Consider the following 26,587-nt stretch of genomic DNA (forward strand, 5'->3'; position numbering starts at 1 on the left):
TCCCAAAATCCATAGGCTGTTTCTTTTATCATCTTAGGTGGAAAAGAGAGAGATGGATAGGGAGAGCCTCGGGTGGTGTTTTTACCCCTCACCTTTATAGTCCGTTCCCTCTTTGAGATGCATTTTCCTGAAGATTACCTCTCATCAAAGTTTATTCAAACAATAAAGGAGACATGGTGTCTGAGGGTGAAAGAGGTTTCATGCTGTTTCTTCTCACCTCTGTTTGCTGAAATGCAGATTTTCCTTGTCTCCTTTCTTCCCCCTCTTTCTGCCTGAGGACCTTATTTACAACTTACATGTAAATTGAGGTAAACACACATTCCTTTAAGACCTGCTTGCTTGGTTCTGCCTAATCAGGGCTATGTGGATTTGAACACATACTACAATTATCATTGAGGTAGAATTCATAACTTTACGTAGAATGTTGCTACACACATTTCATCATGATATTATTGACCAGAGAGTTATTAGTTTTCAGATGGTGCCTCAGAAGGCATATTTTGTACAAAGTGTATAGGGTGAGAATATAGGGGTGTATTCCATCACACCTCCCCCCTTGCAAAGTTGCAGGAGTGTTAGCCACTGGCTGACTTGGGGGCAGAGGGTCAGAGCCCGTACAGGGCATCTGCCACCATGTTTTCTTTTCCCTTTGTATGCATAATTTCCATATCCCCCTACACAGTGTCCCAAATAAGGAATTTTGGCTACTCCAATTTTATAGAGGCTTTTGTAGTCAGGCCTGCCTCTTTGAGCTTTTACAACGCAATTCCCAAGTGTGTTGCTGAACACCTGTATCTCATTGACATAGACCCTCACAAAGTCCTGTAAACTACACGTGGTGGAACAGGCTCTGAAAAGTGGCTCCTGCATTAACTGAGCCAAATGGTAACACTTTGAATTCATATAATCCCATATTAGTAACAAAAACAGATTTTTTTTCTGTGCATCATCATCTAAAGGTATCTGCCAGTACCTCTTAACTAAATTAAAAGAACTGAGATATTTAGCTTTGCTTAAGATATCCATCATATCATTGATTCTAGGCTAGGATAAGCTTTGTCTGTTTACATGTACCAGTTGTGAGATAGCATTACCATGAGGCTTTTAAACATATGTATCTTCATTCACCGATTCTGTCTCCTCAAAAGCTCATTCCCAGGAATTTTGCATTTTGTATTTTTTTCCCCAGAGTTTAACACTAACACCAAGTCACCTATTTCAAAAGAGTGTTTACAAGTATGTTCAGTTAGGGTGGATGTGGTTCACTCCCAATAATTGATGAGGAGATGTCAGTACCAAGGGAGTGGACCACATTCACAGTGACTGAATTGGCCATGTCAGCACTGATTCTCCCTGCTCTTCATGTGCCAGTTATTTATGCCTGTATCTGTAATTTTCACTCCATGCAACAGAAGAAATGGGTTTTTTTTTACCCATGAAAGTTTATGACCAAATAAATCCCTTAGTCTTTAAGTGCCACCAGACTCCTCGTATGTATTCAGTTACTGGCTCTCCCACTGCCTTAGTGTCCCTTTCCTGTGAGTCTCTGATGAAATCTAGGGGTCCCTCACTTTCCTTCCAGATAGAAGATGAGTTGGGGAGAAGCTGATTGATTCTTGGGGCACCTCCCTATAAGCTAATAGCAAAAATGGCAATATTTCATCCCAGTCTTACTCTCTTATTTTCATACATTTCCAGCATAGATTTTAGAGTTTCATTGAACCTTTTCACCAGACCATTTGTCTCTGGGTGATATGGGGCAGCTTTTAGTTGTTTCATTCCACACAACTTCCATAACTCACTGAATAGCTGAAACATGAGATTTAACCTACAGTCAGATAAAATCTCTTTAGGGAAACCCATGCTGCTAAAAATAGCGAAAAGGGCCGTTGCCCCAGAATCAGCTTCTGTGTAAGTTAGAGCAACTGCTTCAGGATATCCGGTGGCAAAATCTACTTCCACCAGGATATGTTTCTTCCCCCTTTGAGTAGGACATGCCATAGGTCCCACAGCGCTCATTGCTAATTCCCCATGTGCTGAGCAGGCACAACAAGCTGCTTGTAGGATTTTCCAGGGCTCTTATAATTTCCCATGGGAGATTCCCTGTACAATCTCCCTTTCTCTTCAAAAAACCTTTCCCCATTTCCCCTCTTTTGGTCGCCCTTTAAGACATATCCCCTTATGCACTCTAGAGTGGGGTCTGCAAAACACTGGCAGCTGACAACTTCAGTAACAGGGATTAATTCCCTCTTCCCCAGTTCCCAGCACTGAGAACATGCTTCTTTCGTCTGCCATAGAGACGCTGACCTTGAGCTCTCCCACACCTGGAAACACAGTGATTTCTCCTGCTGCAGAGATTGTGGCAGGACCTTCCTCTCCTATCTTAACAGTTTCTTGGTCTTTACCATTTTCTTCTGGAATCCCAGAACACTATTCCCTTTTGCTATGGCTTAAAACATTAACAGCCTTATCCATATGCAAAATATCATTCCCCATGAGCATTTCCATAGGGATACTATTCAGAATGTCAAGTCACCCTCTAAGCCTTCCCATTCTAAATGAACCTTAGCCTAAAGCTCAAGGAATTTTGTTTCCCCAGTGCCAGAAGCTCTAACTCCTGATCAGATAACAGGTCAGTCTTCTGGACCACGCTTTCCCTGACGGAGAGATTTGAGCACCAGTCTCTCCACCATATATGTTTTTTGCAATTAACCTTGGTGATTTTAATAAATTCCATATCTACTCCCCAGGGTCAGACCTCACAAAATTCAATAGAGCACCTGCAGGTACCTTTTGGGATTGTGTGTTAAGGACAGTTGCTTCAGTCTGGGCTGGATGAGACGTGGGCTTAATTTCTTTTTAGCTGAGGGCAATGATTTCTTAGGTGCTCAGTGAAGTTATACTAGAAGCACCTTCTGTCGCCATGCCTGGTATGGATCATAGCGGAGAGGGCCAATCTCAGGTCAGACTATCAAAAAACTGGGCAGACTCCCCCACTCTGGTGGTATATTTTATAATTAGATTTAACCAAACAAACAACAAATGTGTGCTTCTGGATAGCTCTAGTAGCTTAACATGGAGCGACAGACAATCCCCATAGACACTCTGGCCTATATTTACCACCCAGACAAACTGGACTTCTGTGATGACAGGTTATTAAAACCAAAAATCACCACACATTAAGTTCTTCCAGCCCAAGGGGGGCAGTCACTTACTCAGGTTCTCAGGACCTTAAACCAAAGACAATGCTGTAGCCAATCCTTTAGTAAACTAACTAAAGATTTATTAACTAAGAAAAAGAGATGAGTTACTAAAAGGTTAAAACAAATAAAATACATTACAGTTGGATCAAAGTAGATAGTCCAAAATGATAGCAGGGATGTTAAATCTGCTAGTTTTCTAAAAGTCTATCTGGGTTGCCCAAATAGTTTTGGGGAACCTCAGTCCTTTCGTTCAAAATTTCCCATCAGAATTCATCAGTCCAGAGATGGGGTAGGGAAGAGGTAGCCAGGGCCTTTGTTCTCCCTCTTTATATCATGATCCTTTTTGCTGGAAAAATCCTTGCTTTGTCATGGGGGCAAGCAGTCCCATGGTGTACGTACTTTGCCACCAGTTCTTCATATGAATTGCAAATTTTTGCTTGCACATTCTGCATACGAGCCATTTGAGGTATCTTTGGACATGACATGCAGGGGCTCTTGTTTACAGTTCCTTTGTTATCCTTGAAGAGCTAACCTGTGGGCATTTCTCAGACTCACAATATGTTTGAATTACAAACATATTGCAAAATCTCATAATTCCACACCCAATGTCGATATATACATTATAACCAGATAATAATACTCAGCAGGTTACAACCTTTCCAGTACCTCACAAGGCATACTTTACACACGATTTATCACAATTTTGTAAAAGTGGTGACAGTGTGAGAGTAGTCGGTCACCTTCCCCTTTAGACAGCATCACACCTTCTTAGACCATTTTCTTGCACAGGAGGTCTGTGATAGAGATTTCTAGGAGCAGAATTCTGGGGAGATATGTGCCTGGGCTCCCAGCACCCTCCTTCCTGGGGGTAAAAATGGGATCCCCCTTTACACTGGGTTTGTGCCCCTTCTGTGTCTTGCACTCATTAGATATTCAGGCTTACACAAAGGAATCAGGCAGGATGGCCATTTTCTGTACAGAATTTAAAGATTTATCCCATAATGCATCTCTGACCTCATCAGAACATATACTTAGGAAATGTTCTTGAGCAAAAAGGTAAAGTAATCGGTCATAGTTCTTAGCCCCCTTTGCCCATTTTTTCATTGTCACACATTTTGTAGACATACTGTGACGCATGCCAACACTTTTCCTGCAATTTCTACGTTTCAGCCTTCAGGGGTAATTTGAAACCTTTGCAAAACAGCTCTTTAAAATTCAGGATATTTCAAAGCCTCTTCAATTGGCATTTTATTAAATCCATTTAAAGCTTTACCAGAGAGTTTTGCAATCAGTGTTGGGAATTTCTTGTCCTCTGGAACCTTTTGAACCTCACATAGCCTTTCAAAAGTGGTAAAGTATTCTTCAGTACAGTTTGTTTCCTTTTATGCAGGCCACAACTTGTCACAATTAAGTGTTCCTTGTATGAAGGGAGCGACTGGAAACTCTGGGATTTGCCCTTGCCTTCGTGTCCAAAATATACTCTCTCTCCTTTTCCTTTTTTAGGGCTTCTTCGTCTTTCAGCTCCGTCGCTCACTGGTGTGAGTCTTCCTGCTGTTGTCTTTCTGGCTCCCTCTCCTTGGCTCTCATCTCTGCTTGCCACTTTTGGTGTTCACAATCTTTGTCTTTATGTTCTTGCTCCAACCTGGTCAGTTCTAGCCACATAGCTGCTTTGTTGGCACTCATATATAGGCTTTACTGTTTCTATTTCCCTTGCCCGAAATAAGCAAGCAGAAAACAACAAACTAACCTTTCCTTGACTGTTCCCAGCCAGCACATTTGAGATTCACTTGAAACTGTTACACCAGTGCTTAAAGTGTAAATATCATGTAGAATAGCAAACTGTGTATAAATCCTGTTTAGACTAAGCCACTCTGATATTCTGGGGTACAATCCAGACCAGTGAGAGGCTGTGTTACCACCTGCCCTGCAACTTGGGGTGACACAATTCTTTGCTGCTGTAACTCCCAACCTGGGCTCCTCACAAACAGCATTCAGGCCACACCCTGTGTGTCTGTCTATAGCAATAGCTCTGGTCCAGTAACTCTGATCCCAGCATCATGTCAGCAAACACCAGCCATACTTTGGCTTCCAGCAGCCTTGATTACTACTTGCAGGGTGATCCTAACACACTCCCAGTCCTAGGTTCCCCCCCCAAAATGTGTTTCTGCACTGTCCAGCCCAGTCCTGGATAGTCCAGATATATTAGGTTTGTTGCCTCTCTAAGGGGATCAGTATACAACAGTTTTCTACCCTAAATGGAGTTACCCACAGTTTAAAGCACTGGAATAGTTTTGATTAAAAAGTAAAACAAGCTTAATTAACTACAAAAAGATAGATTTTAAGTGAGTACAAGTATAGGGCATTAAAGTCAGAAATGGTTACAAGAGAAATAAAGATAAAACACTTTCTAAACTTAACAAACTAGACTTGGGTCAATGTGAAATTCTTACCCCAGGTTCCCAGTAACATTGCTGACCAAGTTTCAGGTCAGGATTTTCTCCCAAAATCCGTAGGCTGTTCCTTTTGTCTTCTTAGGTGGAGAGCTCCTGGGGTGTTTTTGCCCCTCACCTTTATAGTCCATTCGGTCTTTGAGATGCATTTTCCTGAAGATAACCCCTCAGCAAAGTTTATTCAAAGAGTAAAGGAGATATGGTGTCTGGTAGTGAAAGAGGTTTCATGCTGTTTCTTCTTACCTCTGTTTGCTGAAATGCAGATTTTTTTTGTCTCCTCTCTTCCCCCTCTTGCTATCTGAGGAGCAATATATAACTTATATGTAAAATTAAGACCATCATCATTTGGGGGAATTCATAACTTTACATATAATGTTGCTATACACATGCTGTCATGCTGATATTGACCAGTGAGATATTAGTTTTCAATTGGTACCTCAGAAGGTGTATTTAGTACAAAAATTATTACAATAGCATGTAGGGTGTAAATATAGAGGTACATTTCATCACAACTACTACCACTCAACTTTTAGACCTAACTGCCAAATCTCTCTCTAAATTTTACATTATTTTAGCACTGAAATCTTTTTGTTTGTTTGTTTGTTTCTTAATGTGTATCCCTACTAGTCTTGTGGACACAGAGAGTAACGCAGTCAGTCTGAATCTACCACAAATACTGTTAATCCATAGGTGCCATCCATTTTAGAGTAATTTACTATTCGAGTTCCTTAAGGAACAGATGCTTGCATGTATCAAAGTTCTAGCCTCAGAAACTGGAAGTTAAAAATCCTACAATTGCATAATGCAGAGATTCTTAAACTGTCCTCCATGGAGCCCCTGGTTCTGATCTCCTGAGACTTGGCTGGTAACACAGTGCTAGCTGCTCCTATGTTTCCAGCTACTAAATTACATTAAAATATAGCTGAAAATACACTCATTACTTTCTTAATATTTCTTTTTTGTGTAGTAGCCACAGGCATATGTGTGCAACTGTGAACAGAAGAGAAGATGTCCTTGACACACAGTGAGAATCTGTGCTGAGCAGCCCAAGGATTGGTGGGGAAGGGAATGCTAAGGAACTAAAGATTTTCATTTCTGGGATGCCTGTTCCACCCCTTACCATTCCTCCCACCCTCTGCCACACCCACTACAATTCTCTCCCTGGCACATTAGGGCTTTTAGAGCCACTTTACAACTGCTTCTTACCCAGAGGCTGGAGCAACCATGAGAATCTCACTCATAGTCTCTATATTAAAATCTTATCCATATGATGAGAAACAGCTCCTGGTATAATTCTTGTTCCTGGGAGAGCAAATGTCAGAAGTATTTACAATACACTGTGATATGGACCAAAAGTGTTTACCTGTGACATACAGGTGGGATTTCTTGTAATGATTATACACTCTTTTTTGGAATATCCAATAGTATTTTGATAGTTGTTCTAAATCACAGTTACCAACTTGCATGCGGTAAATAAGCACCTCGACTTTCACAATAAGCCAAAAATCAAGCTAATCCCATTTCAAAACAAGGCCAAAACAAGCCAGTCCCTAAGAACCCCACCACTTTGTGACTAGATTCCCCCCGGCGTGCACTTTGGGACTGTGGTGGGCCTGCTGTGCACCCCTGACTCTCTTCCCCCCTTGTCCCTGCTTGCTAGGAGCCTATCTCCCTTCCCCCCCCCCCCAAAAAAAAAAACGGGGAGGCCAACAAGCTACAAGCCAAAAACTAGCCAACAAGCAACTCACATGCCAATTAAGCCAAAAACAAGCCCAATTTCTGCATTTTTTCCGCAGGTTTGGCATGTCTGTTCTAAATCTCTTGTTTCAGCTAAATTGCCAAACAGTAAGTCTAAACCTAGCAAAAGAGAGGTGAAAAATTGCCTACGTGACTTACTGGCATTAGTAAAGGGCAGAAGTCTTTGGTTTGAACAATTTGGACTACTTATTTTCTCTTTAAAATTTGAAAATAAATGAATCGTACAATGAGTGATTGGTACATTTTGATAATCTAGCAGGCACAATTCTTAGAGGTGTGTTTATTTTTCATGTAAAATAACTTGTAGAGAAGTCATTAAGTAGCTTATTCATGAAAATGTAGAATTCTATTTCTGAGTTAGTAAAATTATTCCAGGTCAATTTTTAAGAACTTCATTCTCAAACTGTGTTAATACTATCAGTCCTGCTGTTTTTATGGGCATAATACTACTAAGTGTCTGTCTAATATACTGTATGGTAATTTAATTAAAACAAAAAAGTATGTAACTGTTTCAATTCTGTTATTTCCACCAATGTAATTTAAAATGCCCAAACTCTGATCTAAATTTAAAGTGAGGAAATGATGTATGTCTTCTGCCAGATGACTATCTTGTGGGTGTTCAGGAAAGCTCTGGTTAACCTCCTTTCTAGCAGAGAAATGTGTGGAAATAGACTGTTTTTATTTCTACAATATGCACATAGCTCTCATTATTGTTTTGAGTAGGAATGACAATAAACAGCAAATGCAGCAGTATAGGCTACAAGATACTGATAGCAAAGGCAAGCAATAATGCTGCTATCATTAAAATTGTGAACATATTATATGGATACTGTGATGTAATCAGAGAGAAAGTAATTTCCCACCTGTACATTGAGTCTGTACCCTAGTGTATTGCATCCTGATACAGAACCTAATACTCTAAATATGGCATGTGAGTCGAAATAAAAATTGGTGCAGGACATGAATCAGAATTCTCTGCCTGGAGAATATTTCTAAGTGTAGGTGTAAAAGAAGGTTCACTTTGTCTTCACCCAGTTCCAAAAGTAATACTTTATAAAAATATAGACTTTGGAAAACGCTTTATTCCACAGTAATGTTGTTTAAATTTCAGACCCATACAGAACATACAGAGAAAAGAAATCTGTCGCGTGTATTTCCATAATGTTTCCTGAGGAAACCAATTCCATAGCAATTAAGATGGAAATGGCCAATTAAGTCATCCAGCCAGTGAAAGATTATCTTAACTGTGTAATATTTACTTAGGAATTGCTGCTATTTTTATAAAGTGCTCTCACAAAATGTTCCCGTTTACTCTGTGACAAATCCAATGTATGGGGTTCTAGGTGGTATGTTTGCAGAAAGAATGGCTGAGGGACCAGGGTATGTATTAGGGTTTAAACAAAAACACTTTCTCAAAAATATAATTAAGGAAGGAGACAACACAATTTGGAAACATCCATTTGCTGCCCATCTTTACACCTTGTTTCTGAAAGCTATACTGAGTGTGGATTGACAAGGTAATACAATATTCAGCTTTGTATAATTTGAAGGAGTATTTTTGTGCGTTGTCTTTGACAGAGGTGATTGGGATGAACATCTCAAGCTTCTCTTCTGTTTGGTGGCTGTATTTTAACATGCGGTTCCTTCAGAATATTACTGGTAGTATAGGTATTTTGTGCACTATGCCAATATCAGTATGCTGGAACAATACACGTATTAGTACAAACTGTATTTACACACATGACTGACAAACTTTTGCTGATCACTCTTCCAGAACAAAACATTGATTTTTGCCAAAAAATATACAATATAAACGTAATTTCATTTTGTTTTCACTTATACAAGTTGCTTTGTAATGGCATATTAAAGGAAAACTGTTACATTTGGAGACTAAACATTATAAATAACGAGGCTTTCTTAAACTAAAAATGTTGCAGACATACAATGAAGGTTTCTTAGGCAGTGCAAGGTATTGATAGCTTCTGATATATTTTTGAGTGGTTTGTGGAACCAGCTGAGCGAATTCTTAGAACCTATTCAAATATTCCACTATTTTAAAAAAGTATTTACTTTGTAATTTATTCAAGTACTTTGAAGCAAGCATAGGCAGAAAGATGACTCTGGGATATAGTATTATTTATTTGCATTACAATAGCACCTTTTGAGATTGGGCCCCATTGGGTTAAACTCTTTATAAACACTTAGTAAGAGAGAGTCCCTGACCTGAAGATCTTTCGGTCTACATAGATAAGACAGGAAAAGGAAGAAAGAAAGTGGACCGTGTACACACCGTGGTCACACATAATGCTTTCCAATCTGGGATTGGATCATGTTACCTCTGTACTTGCGCAATTCTGTATACTAGGTCTAGGGAATATTTCAGATACCAGCATGTAATTATCTAGTTACCCAAGGCTAAAATGGAAAATGTTTAATGGTGACCTGAGTAAAATTGTGGATTGGTGATGCATGCGGGTCTGGGGCAAAAGAACACTTTCTTGGAGGAAGAGGAGCATTAGTAACAGCAGCATGAGTTGGAGAGCTGGGTGTTTGAGTCTCACATACTCGGGCTGTAAAATGATACAAGTATAGACAGAGAATTGTTTTTGTTTGTGTTCCCCCAAAACAATCATTTAACATAAAATCCAAGGATTATTTTTAACACTGAATTTTTTTTACATCAGTCTTTCACAACTGCCCTTCATGCCTACCACTCAGTTTCTGTTTCTTTGGAAAACTGCTGATCTGTGCTTAAACATGCCCATCTTTAAAGTTACACAGGTTTCTCGGATTTTCTTGCAGTCATTGGAAAGCTAAGATTCTTTACTTTAAAAGTACCGCATATACTCGTTCATTAGCCCGTTTGTTTATAAGCTGACCCCACAAGATGGATAGGTAAAAATAGCATAAACTATACGACCCTTTCATAAGCCGACCCTATATTTCAGGGGTTGGCAAACTTTGGCTCCTGGCCCGTTAGGGTAAGCCGCTAGTGGGCTGGACGTTTTGTTTACCTGGAGAGTTCGCAGACATGGAGCCCCTCAGCTCCTAGTGGCCGCAGTTTGCTGTTCCCAGCCAATGGGAGCTGCGGGAAGTGGGAACGGCGAACCGCGGCCACAGGAAGCTGAGGGGCTCCATGCCTGTGGTGGACGCTCCAGGTAAACAAAACAACAATGTATTAGATATTCAATTCAATAATTCCATAGAGTTTGAAATCATCAAATTTTGATGTAGACCCGTTTATAAGTCGACCCCCGCTCTTTGCTTCACTTTTTTACCAAAAATATTTGGCTTGTGGACAAGTATATATGGTAATACTGCACAAGTTTCAAGCAGAAATAGTTATATTTGTGTAAATAGTTTTTTTAAAAAGCTTAGTGATGATGGTGTTTGTCCTGGATTCTTAATTCAGTTATTCAAAAAGAGGGTATCTGATTAACAAAATCCTTATTCAGATTTAATTGTTTCAGTTCCCTTTAGTTTTAGTTTCTGCAGTATGTATGTACTGAAAATTACTGTGTGGAAAAAAAAGATTGATTGGCTCTCAGTGTTACTGTATATTTATATGCGTGTCCTCTATTACATTCTTAATTTGCTTTTAATCACGGGAAAAATACTAGACTCTAGCCAGCCATATAAGTAAACCTACAAGGCAAGAGATGGATATGAAAGGGGATGGCACCACACCAGCAAGGTCGAGGGGCTTCCAGTGGCTGGTATGAAGGACGAAAGTCCTGGGATTTTACCTTGAGCACGGTCATGGCATCCTCTTTTGGTTCTTATGTTCAGTATCACTCTCTGGCTAGCAGGTACACCTCTACCTCGATATAACGGTGTCCTTGGGAGCCAAAAAATCTTACCACGTTATAGATGAAACCGTGTTATATTGAACTTGCTTTGATCCATGAGAGTGAGCAGCCCCACCCCTCCAGAGCACTGCTTTACCGCGTTATATCCAAATTCGTGTTATATCGATGTCGCGGTGTATCTGAAGTGTTTCAATTGCCACTCCCAATAGATAGCACAAAGGGAGAGTTTTTTTCTTTTGTCCCTACTTCAAAGTTTCTTGGCTATGGTAAAAATAAGAGCAAGGAATGGGGAAGAGATCTCTGCTACTCTGTCCCCTTCCAACTTCTGTATTTTGGGTCATCTTTCACCATGAATAACACCTGTGCCTGGCTTTGCTGATGCTCATAGTTTTTCTGTCAGCAGCAGCTGAATGAAAATGGTGATTCTTAGGAGGTTCTTTGCTGCTGCCAAGTTCTGAACAGTAGCTGTGAAACTGATAGTCTTGTTAATTTCACTCTGCCTTTGCATTGCAAAGCTTTAAGCTGCAGAGACAGCACTGAAGCAACACTCCATTTTACAATTACCCATCAGGGTTAGAAATTTTTTAAATGAAAACTTAATTCTGTATACGTTGATACTGGTCCTGGATAAATGAATATTTCAAGCCCTGATTTTTAGTGGAGGACCATAGCTTTTTTTTTTTTTTTAATGCTTTCTAATATATTTTTCAAAGAATTGAAATGGCGAGAATATCTTTCTGTTTGCCTTTTGGTGAAAAACAAATTCAGAATTTGTGGTTTAAATATTATTATGGTATTAAATTACTTGGAACTAAGTGACTGACATCTCATGTTAATTATGCAAATACAATTCTAAGATTTGTCCATGGTATATTTGTTTGATTTTTTTTATGCTCATTTGTTGTAACAAAAATCTGAGACTACTTCAGGACTGTGGTGTAACTTGACTAATGCGTGTGTATTTTTACTTGACATAATGTACTGCTTTACATTGAATTTCTGTAATTCTTTTCTTCAGTTTTATGACTAAAAGCCACAAGAAACTGTACACTAAATGTCAAGGTCCAGTATGTGCTGTGGTGGTCCTATAACCAACATGTATTAATAGATACTGATCCAGTATTCTTGATCTATGAATGTAATTTTTGGATTAAAAGAAATTGGCTGAAATTCCTTGCAAGAAAAATACGCACTTTTTTCTTAAGTCAGCAAATCTGTGGCCCTGGTCCATTAATATAGTCAGAATGTTTGCTTGCTTTTCAGAGATTAAAAGTGGACGACTATTTAAACCAGTGGTTCTCAAACTTGAGCCGCTGCTTGTTCAGAGAAAGCCCCTGGCAGGCCGGGCCGGTTTGTTTACCTGCCGCATCCGCAGGTTCGGCCAATCACGGCTCCCACTAGCCACGGTTCACCACTCCAGGCCAATAGGGGCTGCGGGAAGGGCTGCCAGCACATCCCTCAGCCCGTGCCACTTCCTGCAGCCCTATTGGCCTGGAGCGGCGAACCGCGGCCAGTGAGAGCCGCGATCGGCCGAACCTGTCGACGCAGCAGGTAAACAAACCGGCCCGGCTCGCCAGGGGCTTTCCCTGTGCAAGCGGCAGCCCCAGGTTTGAGAACCACTGATTTAAACCATAGATCTCCTTCTATTTAAGTGTAGCTGCCCAGTTGTATTTTATCTGAGGTTTTGAACTATACCTACCATCCAGTGCTGTAATATATGTGTGCACTTCCTCATGTGTGTTGTCCGATAAGCAGGGAAATTGCTCTTTGACCTTTATATCTTGGTCTACCTTGACAAAGAAGGCTTGAGGTTTGGGAGGTTTTTTTGTGGGGTGGGGGGGTGTATGTTAAGTATCTCATTGCCTCTAAAATCTCTAAAGCAATTATTTGATGCAAGAGGACATCTTTAGTAGTATAAGTTATGAGCAAAAACCTAAGTTCTCTACAGTTTTCCTGAATGTTGTAATGTTTTGCTGTTCTGTCATGACCTCCTAAGTCTCAAAGTAGAGGTGATTTGAATTGTATTGATTTACCCTTCATAATGAAAACCAAACCATTGCAAAAGCTAATGCCACTTCATCTTCAGTTGCTAATGAAAAACAGAATACTGTGTTCTAGCAGCGGGTCTCAACTGCGAGTCTGCGGACCCCAGGGGGTCTGCCAAGCAGGATCAGTGTTAGATTGGCTGAGGACCAGGGCAGAAACCTCAGAGCCCAAGCTGTGGTGCCCTGCAGATGAAGCCCGAAGCTCTGAGCCTTGGCACCCTGCAGATGAAGCCCCGAGCACTGGCACCCTGTGGGTAGGATGTCAGAGCACTGGAGTCCCACAGGGCAGAAGCCCTGAGGCGCCCTACGCGCGCACACACACACACACTCACTCCCCTCACTGAAGCCCGGAGGCCCCCCGCGGCTGAAGCTCTGAGTCCTTCCTCCCCACTCCCTTTGAATTTTTATAACATGGTGGCGGGGCCCTCAGAAAGAAAAAGGTTGAGAGCCCTTGTTCTATAGAACTATGATCATCCTGTTGTGTTTTTAAAAGAGAAAAATATCTGATGTGAACTCCTACAAGCAATTTCACATTTAGTATTCATTATTAAGTTTTATTTATTCTGCTGAAGTGAAAGAGAATTTGATAAACTGGAAAATATAGGAACAAATGTGAATCTTCTATGACAACATAAAATAACATCAATCTTCCACATTACTTTCCTCCCTCTATCCTCTTTGGAAAAAAAATGGATTCAGTTTGTGGACCATTCTCAATCTCTTCCCTTTAAATGACTGTGGAAAAACCTTGGATTCTCTTTATCTTCTCCATACAAATTGTTATAGAGAGAGAGCAGTAGATTATTAATGCTATAACTCAGAGGATACAAAAGATATTAAAAAGTAAAATAAAATCTTTCAATTGAATTGACAATTTACATAATTAATAATCTTATAGGGTTTTTAATTAGAAGTACTTTTCTTTGCAAATGCATTACATACTAAGTACTACATTTATTTTTTTAAGGGTTCTGTTTGTTTGAAAAAGAAAAGTAACAAAGTAAATGTTAGAGAAACTGATGCGCTCTCAAGGTTTATTTTATTTGAAAGATCTTTTTATTAGTGCAGTGTAGTTCCTAATTCAAATCTGGCCAAAAATAACAAGTAAATATCCCAATTACAGTAATAGTGTAGCAAACTATTTAGGTAAATGTACATAATGTCCTCATGGGACCCACAGGTCTCCCACACATACTCTTTTAAAGTGACAGCACTATACATTAGTCACAGTTTTTAAATATCTCATGTAGCTACTTCAGCTAAACAGGATGAATTATTCCAAGGGAAATTATAGTAATTAAACAAGATCCACCACTGTTGTTGGGTTTTTTTTGTTTGTTTTGTTTTGTTTTTTATTAAGGCTTGTCTGTAAGTTTCATTTTAGCTATCTTTAAGCTATAATATGTACAATTATGGGTCCTGGGGATCCCATTGGGGGATCAGGGCTATAGTTAATCTTTAAATATTTGACAAATGGGCTCTCATCTTTTGTTAAACATGAAAGTATGAAAAAAATCAGATCCGTGGTTCGGCTGGTAGTACACCTTTCCAGTGTTTCTGCTCTTCATATTTGAATTGCAGCTTTACACAAGTTTCAGATGGCAACATGCAAATCTCTACTGAGACATGTCCCTTTATCTATTGGCGAGACAAGGTAGGTGAGGTAATATCTTTTATTGGACCACCGGCACCAACTTCCAGTTTACCCTGGGGGTGCTCCGCCCCAAGTCCTGCCCTTGCCCTGCCTCTTCGCTCCCCCGGGGCCCTGTCCTCGCTCCACCCCTTCCCCAAGGTCCCCGTCCATCACTCTCCACCCTCCTCCAAGCTCCTCCTCAAGCCACCAAACAGCTGTGGCTGATAGGTGCTGAGCACGGAGTCGACACCTATATATTGGACCTCCTTCTGTTGATGAAAGAGATGTGCTTTCTAGCAACACAGAGCTCTTCTTCAGGTCTGGGAAAAGTACTCAAAGTGTGAGCTAAAGGTGGAACAGATTGTTTAGCATAAGTCGTTGACACGTATTGCCAGAGACCAATCGAAATGAACTGGCCCATTAACACCTCTGCTGCCATAGAACAAAAAAGGGAGGTTAGTGATTAAAGGTTGTTGTAATAAGTCATGAACACAGTGTCTTTATTAAGACCATGAGTTTTAGTGTTTAGCAAAGTTATGAACTCAAGCTCTAAGGCTTGTCTTTTAAGGTGTTGTGCAGGGTTTCTTTGAGGACGAGGACTGAGGGATCAGCTATGGAGTGATCGTTTTGTGAAAAGCGTTTGCCCATGGGTGATGCAATGTTTTTGTCTTATCATTTTTCTGTGTGAATTCCTGCAAGAATGTAGTGATTGGTTTCACCCACATAGTTGTTATGGGAAATTTAGTGCACTGGATGAGGGTACACCACATGCTGTGATAGGTACGTGTGGGACCCATGGATCTTGAAAGGTGTGTCAGCTCCGTCCTTTATCTACTGGACATGAATATCTCTCATAATGTTCTTTGCATCTCCCATAAATGTTAATTTAGACAATATTACATTCACAACATGGAATGTAGAAAACTGATACTTTCTGTGACTCTCTGGGTGGCTTGTTCATGTGCATTCTTTGAAATTCCACCAATTAAAATTTTCATAGACTCTCAGATTCCAAGGCCAGCAGGGACCATTGTGATAATCTATGCTGATCTCCTGTGTCACACAGGCTATAGAACTTCCCCAAAACAATCCCCATATAAAGGACAGATCTTTTAGGAAAACGTGCAATACTGATTTTTAAATTGTCAGTGATGGAGAATCCACCACGACCCTGGGTAAGTTGTTCCAATGGTTAATTACTCTCACTGTTAAAAATGTACACATTAGTTCCAGTTTGAACTTGTCTAGCTTCAGCTTCCCGCCATTGGATCCTGTTAGATGAAGAGCCCCATTATTAAATATTTTATTCCCATGTAGGTACTAATTGACTGTAATCAAGTCACATGTTAATCTTCTCTTTGTTAAGCTAAGATCACTTTGAGCAAGATCAGAAAGGCAAAGTATTAATGGAAAAATTATGTAGGTCAAGAAGGGCCATATTTCCATGTCTCCCATTATACCCTCCCACTTCAGAGATTGATTCTGTCTCTTTCTCACTAAGACTGTCCTGTGTTCTCTGTTCCTACCTTTCTATAAACATTCATATACTCTGTATGGTCTTGTTAGTCCAACTCTTTTACTTGATTTTTGTCAAAGGTATGAGTTTGATCAGGAGTTTATTGAGCTCCCACTTTTGTTTAAAACAAAGCCCTTCACTTTCTCTTTTGTATGTGGTTTTGAAAATTTTAGGCCACTTAGAGGAGGGAAAAAGCAAATTGCCTCAGGTAGTGCATCTTTGTCATTTCTTTTATTTTAATATATTTCTAAAAATGTCTTAGTTGCACTATTGGTAGGGACCCCAAGCAAAGAGTTTTCCAGTTTTAGGAATAATCAGATAAAAGAAGAATGGGCAAAATTTATCCCATTTAAAAATGTCTTTTCTCATAGCCTTAAAATTCATGCTTCAGGTATTTCATCCTTTGCAGTATTTTGCTTTCAGGTTTGGTTCCATGTACAATTTTTTTAAATGTTTGCCAAGTGGCAGAGAACAAAGGCACTTGTTTTTGTATGTTGTCATAGTATGCTTTGACTGACATGTCTCCATGATAAGAGATTTTCCAGCTATAGAACTAAATTAATAGAACACTGTTGTTTCAAACTCTTTACAGGTACATCCACCTTTATTGAAGCATTAGCAGCCAACGGTACAACCAACATACAAACATCTGTAACAGGAGTGACAGCCAGCAAACGGAGATTTATTGATGATAGGAGAGACCAACCTTTTGACAAGAGGCTACGTTTCAGCGTGAGACAAACTGAAAGTGCTTACCGGTATAGAGACATTGTTGTCAGGAAACAAGACGGATTCACGCATGTTTTGCTATCAACAAAATCATCTGACAACAACTCACTAAATCCAGAGGTTAGAATGTTTGTTTTGTGTGGTTTGATTTGTTTGCTTGCTTGCTTTTTGGGGGTGGTTGTACAAATATTTTCAACAGCTATAATTACAGTATTATTATTAATCACAGAAATATGAAAAAACAACTGATAGTTCAGTAGGTTCCAGAAAGGTCATACTAGTGCATTTAAAGTATTATAAATGTGTAAATATTATACTTTCTTGCATTTTAAAATCTGAATCTTAGTATATTTCAGTTTTATTTATTAACACTGTACAATACACTACATTATCTGAATATTTAGAGTTGCAGCCTTCCATAATAAATGTAGTGGTTTATTAAGTGCGACTTGAAATAAACTTCAGCCTAAATTCAAGTCATTTTTCTGAACTGGTTGCATATGCCACCTGGTGTTCAAATTACAGAAATACTGAGAGAGTGCTGTAGCAACAGATGCAGATTGCTGGATTTCTTCGTAATGATTACATTATCTCAGTGTAATCATATTTGTGATCTGCACATTTTTAACATACATTACTAGACTCTCTTTTCCTTTGGACAATGAAAAATTTGAATGTGTTTAAACAAACAACTGCAGCAGAATTTGCAAGTATCCCAGATACTAGGGAATACACAGGAATGTAAAAGTTCAGATTCAGACCTGTCAAAAAAGAACAACAGTTTGTTACTTTTTAATAACACAATACAAAGAGTCTGACGAATTTAATTCCTGCTGATTTTCAGGTAATGAAGGAAGTCCAAAGTGCACTGAATACAGCAGCTGCAGATGACAGTAAACTTGTGCTGCTCAGTGCAGTTGGTAGTGTCTTCTGCTGTGGTCTTGATTTTATTTATTTTATACGACGTTTAACAGATGATAGAAAAAGGGAAAGCACTAAGATGGCAGAAGCTATTAGGTATGTAAAATTGTTTTCAGTCATTTAAGTGTTGATTTTTTTCATTGTCTAAACTAGTTTATTTTTAATTTATCTCATAAAAGATCTAACTATTCTTCTCAGTAGGAATTTAGTGTGGTCAGACGTTCAGTTGTGATAATATACAGTGTGCATAACTTGTTTATATTACTTGTACCTTTCTGTTCAAGTTTACATTTTATTCATAGCTTTTTACTCCATTTTTGCCATGTTGAATTAGAACCCGTGTCTGATTAAAAACTTAGCATGATAGTATCTCTAATATAAACAACGCAGACTTGAGAAATGCTTTTCAAAGATTATTTTAAATGTATTGTTCAAAAGCAGTACAAACAATATATAAATGTGCTGAAAGAATAGATTGATCAAAGTCCATATAAAAAAGGTACAATGACAGACATTCTAAACGGATGGCTTAATCTTTGTGAGCAACATCCTAGCTAGCTGTCAAATTCCATATTCAAATAAATGAACTTAATTGTCTTATATAGCATAATTTTTCATGAAAGAAACATGCCGCTGAGATGGACACTGTGCCTGTGCTGGATTAGAGGCATTTAATGTGTACCTCTTATAATATCTTAAGGATATTTTTCCCCAGGTAACTTGTAAACTGGTTTCATATTACATTTTGATTATTTGAATGTTTACATGTAGCATAAATATCCAAAAATATAGATAGAAGAACTAATGCTCATAATTCACTCTTGGCTTTCTTGAAGAAAGATAAAAGGTTTCATGTGTTCATTGATTATGTAAGTGGTGAAGCTGTTTGAAACAAGTGGCTAATAAGGGCTTGCCTACATGGGGAAATTATGCCTAGAGAAGGTAGAGTGAGAATTTAAAGTGCTATAGCTGTTCCAGAATTACTCCCTGTTTGGACACTTTTATTCTAGAATAAGAGTGTCTTTTTCCAGTTTTAACTTAATGCACTTCAGGTCATATTTTATTGTCTAATAGAAATAGCTATTCCTGTCAGTTTTCCCGGGAGACAAGCTCTAAACCCAGCTCCTCAAAGGTATTTAGCACCTAACTCTCCAAGAACTAGCTTCTTTTTAAATAGGGTTTCTTTGTCAGTTTCACCAGTAGTGCAAAAGTTTCCCCATAATTCTGTCTAGCAGGAGCATCAGAGGTTAAAAATCACTCAACACTGGGAACACCTGACCTTACAAATGTAGGTGTATTTGTGAGTTCTTTTAGTTTAAAACATTTCCTAAGAAAATACTGTTGATGCCAGATTCTTAAGCTCTGTTTGGGTCTGATCCATCTTCCATTAGAGTCTGTGGGAATCTTTTCATTTACTTAAATGGATGTTAAATCAGGCCTTCGGTTTTAAAGGTTGCCCTTCTATCTTTTAGTGAGGAAAAAATGTGATACTGCCTGCTATTCTGAATAGCTGAAATAAGAAGTTTCAATACAATGTTTATTCTACATGGGCAAGCAGAGGAAGCTACAGAAATGCAAAGAGAAAACAAAAAGTGTCAAAATACAGGAACTCACTACCTACTTAGCATTAAAATATTACAAGAAATAATAGGTTATCGTTAGCCTTCTATAACCTAACTACAATAGGACTGTTCGTTGTTTTCCAACAACTGCATTATGTTGATGAAACACGGTTGCTATGGCCCAAATTCTCAAATTTTTACAAACATTTTTATCTTCATTTTTTTTTAATTATGAAGCAAAAAGGAGCCCCTGTACAATTCTACCAGCTGGAAATTGGAGAAAACCATCGAGGTGAAGGGGGGCAATCTCCATTCTGCCTTATTTAAGCCATATAAAATCTATTACAACTTTTGTTCTGGAATCATGAACTTTAAGCACAACATGACTGAGACTAATTAGATAAAAGGGGTAGAAATGCCAACCCTAAAAGACAGTTTTTCTGCCCTTCCCTCTGGGATAGTGATTTTTTGCTCTAAGGAAGGGGCATATAGGCTCAGCCTTCTAAAACCCTCTTCTGTTAAACTGTTTCTGAGCTCAGTCTGCTGGCTAGCTGTTGTGGTCAGTATGTATTACATGGCCAAAAGTGTTTTCAGCTGAGTTCACTGACTTTAAGATGTCTTGTTCCTCCAAGAAAGCCAAATTAGAAGCAATAACACAAGATAATGGTTCACTTGTGACTAAGTTTTGAATCCTCTGATGAAAATGATAGCTAGCAACACAGTGACCAGGAGAAGTGTTTTATGGCCTAGAATAGTGTGTTTTCCTTCAGAATTTGTACTGATGTTCATACCAGTCAGGGACCACCATATGATAGGACAAGACCTTAATCAGATTCTGAGATACCATACTGGACCAAAAGGTCTTCCCTCTCCCTACCATGCCAAGCTGCCTTCCTCATATTTTCCTACTGAGATAAGGAGGCTTTAGAAAATATCTGAGATTCAAATCCTGTCTTAAACTCACCAAGTAACTGACAGCAAAGGAGTAACAGCCAGTCTGTGCATTCCAAAACATCGTAAAGAAAGCTTTGGCACTTTGCTGCCTACTTCTTGGCTCTTGGGGCTTTGTTCGAAGGAAAAGATTTTTTTCATTTTTATAGTGGGAAGAAAATCAAACTAAGGAAATATAGGTACTTTTTTAATATCAGCAGGTTTCTCCACAGAATTCTTTTAATGTCAGACCCCCTTCTGTCTTGAGAAAGAGGAGGTTACTTACCTGTAACTAGAGGTTCCTTGAAATGTGTGGTCCCATTTTGGATTCCAAATGTAGGTGTGCAGGAGTGCCATGCGCGGGAGCTAGAAGGTTTTCGTAGCAGTGCCCGTTGACCCACATGTGCATCATGCATCATCCTCATGTTTGCAGCCAGGGCTATAATGGGATGTGTGAGTCGATGCCACTCCAGTATCCCTCTTACTACTAAGTAGTCTAGGCCAAAGCAGAGGGGATGGAGGCCGGGTATTGGAATCCAAATAGAGACCACACATCTCAAAGAACCTTCTGTTACAGGTAAGTGATCAGCATGGAGATGGGTGTGAGGAAGTGTGATCTGGAGTACAACACAGTGTATAACTGCATCTGCAGCTGGTGCCAGGACGATGGCATAGTGAGATGTGAAACCATGCAAGCATCACCATGGAAACCTTGGATTTCTTAATGAATCTGTTGAGTACTCAGAGGTCCAGGACAGGTCTTTAGTCTCTGCCTTTCTACAGGATGAGGAAGTATGCAGAGTAAAAGCCATATTCCCTGTAGTGAAACAGGACAAGCTTTATGGTGCCCTTGAGGAGAAGAGCATCGGCTTCTTGTTAGAGGAGGGATTGATGGGATGAGACCCCCCAGGGGGTCCAGGGTAATGAGGAAGAAACAAGAATAATTCTGTGGAGTTTCCATGATAGATGACCTCCAGTACCCGTGGTGATCTTGCCCCAATAGTGGGAGAATGGGGCAAGACGGCCCCCTAAGATTAAATGGGGTGGCGCGGTAGGAATCGGGAGTGGTTTGTAAATCTTGACTAGTGTGTCAAAACTGCTGTTTTGACTGCTGCTGGGTCAAGGAGGTAGTTGTGGCAGAGGCCATATATCGTGGCCTGTGTGACTGTTGACATCAACATTGTGGTTCCTGTTACTGCTGATAATACGGTGGGTAGGGGGCGAGTGGTCAGGGGCAGAACAATTGTTTTTACCTGCACCTCAGGACTGGGGCATAGATGCCGAGGAAGTGGAGGATGGCTCACGAATCCTTCAGGGAATGGAGGGATTCATCCAATTTTTCTCGTTGAGTAGTTTTCATGTATCAAAAGGGAGGTCTTCAGTGGTGGTTTGGACCTATTGCGGGAAACCAAAGAACTACAGAACTCTGCGAAGCACAACCCCAGTTGTCAATGACTGAGAGGCTGTGTCGGCCGCATTCACAGCAACTTGGAGGCCAACTTTGCCTTGAGCTTTCCCTCATCCAAGAGAATTTGGAACGGCCGTTGCTTGTCTGCTGGCAGTTGATCTTTAAACTCAGCGTGTTTTGAGAAATTAAGAAAATCATATTTCGCAAGCAGAGTTTGGTAGTTCGCGATGTGAAATTTGAGCCCTGCTGAAGAGTAGACCTTCCTGCTGAGCAGGTCAATCTTTTTTGCCACTCTGTCCAGGGGAGTGGAGCATTGGGGTTGCTGGTGGACCCACTCCATTGCTGCGTGGATCACTAGAGAGTTGGGAGATGGGTGGGTGAAGAGCACATCTGCACCCTTGGCAGGGATGAAGTATCTCTGTTCAGCCCTGTTGGGAGTGGGAGCACAGGAGGCAGGGGTATGCCAGACCACTTGAACTGGCTGTAAAATAGCCTAGTTGACAGGAAGGGTCATGCAAGAGGGTCTCTGCAGTTGGAGGATGTCTAGTAATTGATGGTGTGTGTACTGGACTTCCTCCACCAGGATTCCCAGAGCCATTGCCACCCGCTGAAGCAGTTCCCGCTACAGACGCACCAGGCTTACGCAAACCCAACTTATGCAAATCCACACTTACGGGAAAAGTTCCATAAGCTAGAAATAGGAGGGTGGGTTTGTTTGTTTGTTTTGCCGGGTATACGTTTCTGACTTATGCAAAATTTGAGTTACACAAGGCATTCTGAAACGGGACGCTTGCGTAAGTTGAGGAGCATCTGTATTGACAGTAGTTGTCAGGTGGGGAGAGCAAGGCAGGGAAAAGCACCTCATCCAGGAAAGAAGAGGCCATAGTCAGGACCAGCAGGACCGGTTCAACGTCTAGTTTGTCTTCCTCGTAAATGGAGGTTGCAAGAGGGGAAGCGGGGGATGGGTGATAGGCATTGAGATGGGTGCTCCACGGTCCCCGTTTGGATCACGGGGCAGCCTGTAAGGCCCAAAGTAAGGGTCTCTGCCTATCAGCAGGTCCCATGGGTGAGTGGAGAGGAGCAGTGACCTCAGTAGAGAGCAGTGGGTCTAGGCGACCGGAGGTGTGGGGTGTTGTGGGGTGGCCCTGAGGGTCCAGATGGCATTAGGTGAGCTGGTGGGATGGGTGGTAAACGCAATGGGGAGGGCACCAGCGTGGGCCCTGGTGGAGCCAACAGTACCATTGGATCATATTTCTTCTTTGCCTTACCCTGGGATCCTTAGTCTGGGATCCTTAGGCGGTGGAGTGGTCAGGTCAATGCGCGACTTCTCACCTGACTTGGCACAGCTCAGGGAGTGAAACACTGCGTCCTGGTTGGGGATCTGCTCTTGTGGCCATGGCTGTGCTTTTCCCCCTCGTGGCGAGGCTTCTCCGACAGTCTGGGTAGCAGTGGATCTGGTCCTTGGAGGAGCATTGGTCACCGGTTATTGGGGGGAAGGGGGAGGTGTGCACCACCAGTTCTGCCAGTTCCAGGTCTGAATGCACACACGGGCACATGGCCTCCTCCATGAGGAACTTCCTGTGGTGATGATCTCAAGCCCCTTGCATTCAGGCCTGGAACACTTTGCAAATGCTGCAATGGATGGCAATATGGGCCTCTCTGAGGCAATACAAACAGTGTTACTGCTAGTCACTCACCAAAAATGAGCATGGGCACAATGCACAATTCTTGAAGCCAGCCAGCCTGACAAGGCATAGTTCCTGTATTGGATGGGGGGGCCTGTTTGCCCTCCAAAGAGGAAGAAAACTACACTAACTCTACTAACTGCAAGGAAAAACAAACTATTTACAACTATATACTGTGACAGGGTCAGGCCAGGTGGATACAGGAGAGTGTTAGAAGGCAGATATATTAGTCTCAGATTAAGTAGATCCCTTTTCTCTGGGTAAGGTAACAGGGGCAGTTCCAGAACAAGCAGGAACTTGCTGGAACCAATTAAGGCAGGCAGGCTAATCAGGGCACCTGAGTTTAAAAAGGACCTCACTTCAGTTTGTAGCGTGCAGGCAAAGAGCTGGGAGCAAGAGGCACTAGGAGCTGAGAGTGAGAAGACATATTGCTGGAGGACTGAGGAGTACAAGCGTTATCAGACACCAGGAGAAAGGTCCTGTGGTGAGGATAAAGAAGGTGTTGGGAGGAGGCCATGGGGAAGTAGCCCAGGGAGTTGTAGCTGTCGCGCAGCTGTACCAGGAGGCACTATAGACAGCTGCAGTCCACAGGGCCCTGGGCAGGAACCCGGAGTAGAGGGTGGGCCCTGGTTCCCCCCAAACCTCCCAACTCCTCATCAGACACAGGAGGAGTTGACCTGGACTGTGGGTTCCACTAGAGGGGAAGGTCTCTGGGCTGCTCCCTGACCCACATGGTGAACCTCTGAGGTGAACAAATCTACCAATAAGCGCAGGACCCACCAAGATAGAGGAGGAACTTTGTCACAATACAGATAAAAGGGCAACGGTCACTCTCTGAGCGGAGCGGAACAGGGGTTCCAACTCCAGTCATGCAGCAGTAGGAGGGAACTGGAGCGGCATTGACCCACACAGCCTATTACAGCCTCAGCTGCAAACACGAGGGAATGCACGGTGCACGTGTGGGTCAACGGGCACTGCTACGAAAAACTTCTGGCTCTGGTACGTGGCACACCTGCGCATCCACGTTTGCAATCCATATATGGACCATCACTCAAAGAAGCAAGATTATATACAGATGTGGAAATTGATTTGCCACTATTTTGCAACTGAAGCAATTGCTTTTTTTCCCGAAAGTACCCAGTCACTAAGGGAGGTTACTACTATGTTTTATTGTTTCAAATCATCTGTGGTTTCAGCCTAGTCAAGCCTATTTCCTTTTGTCTCATCATCTTCATTTTTGTCTCCATCCTTTTTGGCCTGATTAAACAATAATATGTTGACTTTGCTGAATTTCTCTAGCGTAAACAATGCCAACACTTTTGGAAGTGTTTGCTGTACTTGTACCACACCTCGGCAATAGTGTATGAGGATAGCCAGCACCATTGCAGGGCCATTGTGAACAGAAAGCTGCACCAATATAGTGCTTTCATCCAGTACTCCTACCCCAGACAGTCACACCTTTGAAAGTTTTGATGGTGGTGTTCTCTACTGCAGACAAGACTACTCGGGTTTTTCTAGTCTATCCCAAACCTTCTCACTTAGGAGTAATTTTTAATGTAAAGCCAGAATCAGTGAGCTAAACAGAAAGGGCTGTTGTCCTGAGGTGTTTACATACTTGAGGGTTGCATGCTTTGTTGCACATATGAGGGGCTTCTTGCATCCCTCCATTTCTCCCCCATTCCCACAAGTTCTCTGTGTGTCATCCTCCCATTCCCCTCTATTTCAGGAACTCTCTACAACCCCTCCCTCATACCAGGGGCTCTCTTGCCCCCTCCCCACAATATAGTCCCCCATCTTCCTTTCCCAATTCTAAATTAGGTCTCAAAAATACTACAAATTTCAATGTTATAGTTGCTTGAAGGTGCTTTGTGTTCGTGAGGTAATCAAGTTTGGAATAAACTTTTGATATGGGAAGAGAGAAAATTTCACCAAATCCAAATTGTGATATGTTTAAAAGTATTCTGAGCTGTTACACTATAAATATAAACATTTCAATGGCCACTGTCACCCCCGGGCTTTCACTATTTTATTTCCTCTTCATTGCCATTTCCCTGTGATTGATTGCATGCTTCTGTCTTACCCAGATGGCACTTACGATACACATTTGAACTCCACAGTTCCACATGGAAACCCGTGCTTTTGACACCATTGGGCACTGAAATAAACTGATGTTGTTCTGGGTGGCTAAAGGAAGATGAGTTTGCTTATCCTTAAGGCACCTAGACCTCTGAGGATCATGATGAACATGGAAGATCCAGGGATGAAGGGGAGAAGGTTTTAAAGATCTGTGATTGATAATGGGGCTGAAGTTATTGATGGATCTTTTCCCACTTGTTTCCAAAAAGCAGATTTGTTTTTTGAGGGAAGGCTCCCCTTCCTCTCTGCTTTAAGATAAATCTGGGAATGCTATCTGAGCATACTCAGTAATGGTCTGCTACCAGTGATGTCAGTTGCCACACACAACCATCCGTTAAGGACCAGGTAGGGTCATGGGAGGTCTGCAAATACCCAGTGGTTGTGTTCTGCAGAGGGTGAGGGAGTGGAGTAGAGCAGGTTCTTGAAATGTTGTTTACAACTAGTTGCTGTGGAGACTATTACTGAGTGCTGAGCGGCTGATACATTTTGCTGCTAAAATGTGTAGTGATGGAGTGTTTGTTTCTTTTCAGGAATTTTGTGAATACTTTTATTCAGTTTAAGAAGCCCATCATTGTAGCAGTAAATGGCCCAGCCATTGGACTTGGAGCATCAATATTATCTCTCTGTGATGTGGTTTGGGCTAATGAGAAGGCTTGGTTTCAGACACCGTACACTACTTTTGGACAGAGTCCAGATGGATGTTCATCCCTCACATTTCCTAGGATAATGGGCCTGGCTTCTGTAAGTAACTTTAATAATCAGCTTTCTGCCCCGTTAGTGCTTATCTACAGTGATCCTGTCT

General features: G+C 41.1%; 1 protein-coding gene across 3 annotated transcripts in view; it reads left to right on the plus strand.

The window, feature by feature from the left end:
- Window positions 1–26,587, plus strand: part of CDYL (chromodomain Y like) — a 180,173-nt gene that overhangs the window by 145,883 nt on the left and 7,703 nt on the right. For all 3 annotated transcript variants that reach the window (XM_039527409.1, XM_039527408.1, XM_039527407.1), the window contains 3 exons: window positions 17,007–17,263; window positions 17,988–18,160; window positions 26,316–26,526. In XM_039527409.1, coding sequence (XP_039383343.1) covers window positions 17,007–17,263; window positions 17,988–18,160; window positions 26,316–26,526 — 641 coding nt within the window. The remainder of the gene's footprint in view (window positions 1–17,006; window positions 17,264–17,987; window positions 18,161–26,315; window positions 26,527–26,587) is intronic.

This window comes from Mauremys reevesii, linkage group 2 (assembly GCF_016161935.1).
Source record: "Mauremys reevesii isolate NIE-2019 linkage group 2, ASM1616193v1, whole genome shotgun sequence".
Lineage (NCBI taxonomy): Eukaryota > Metazoa > Chordata > Testudines > Geoemydidae > Mauremys > Mauremys reevesii.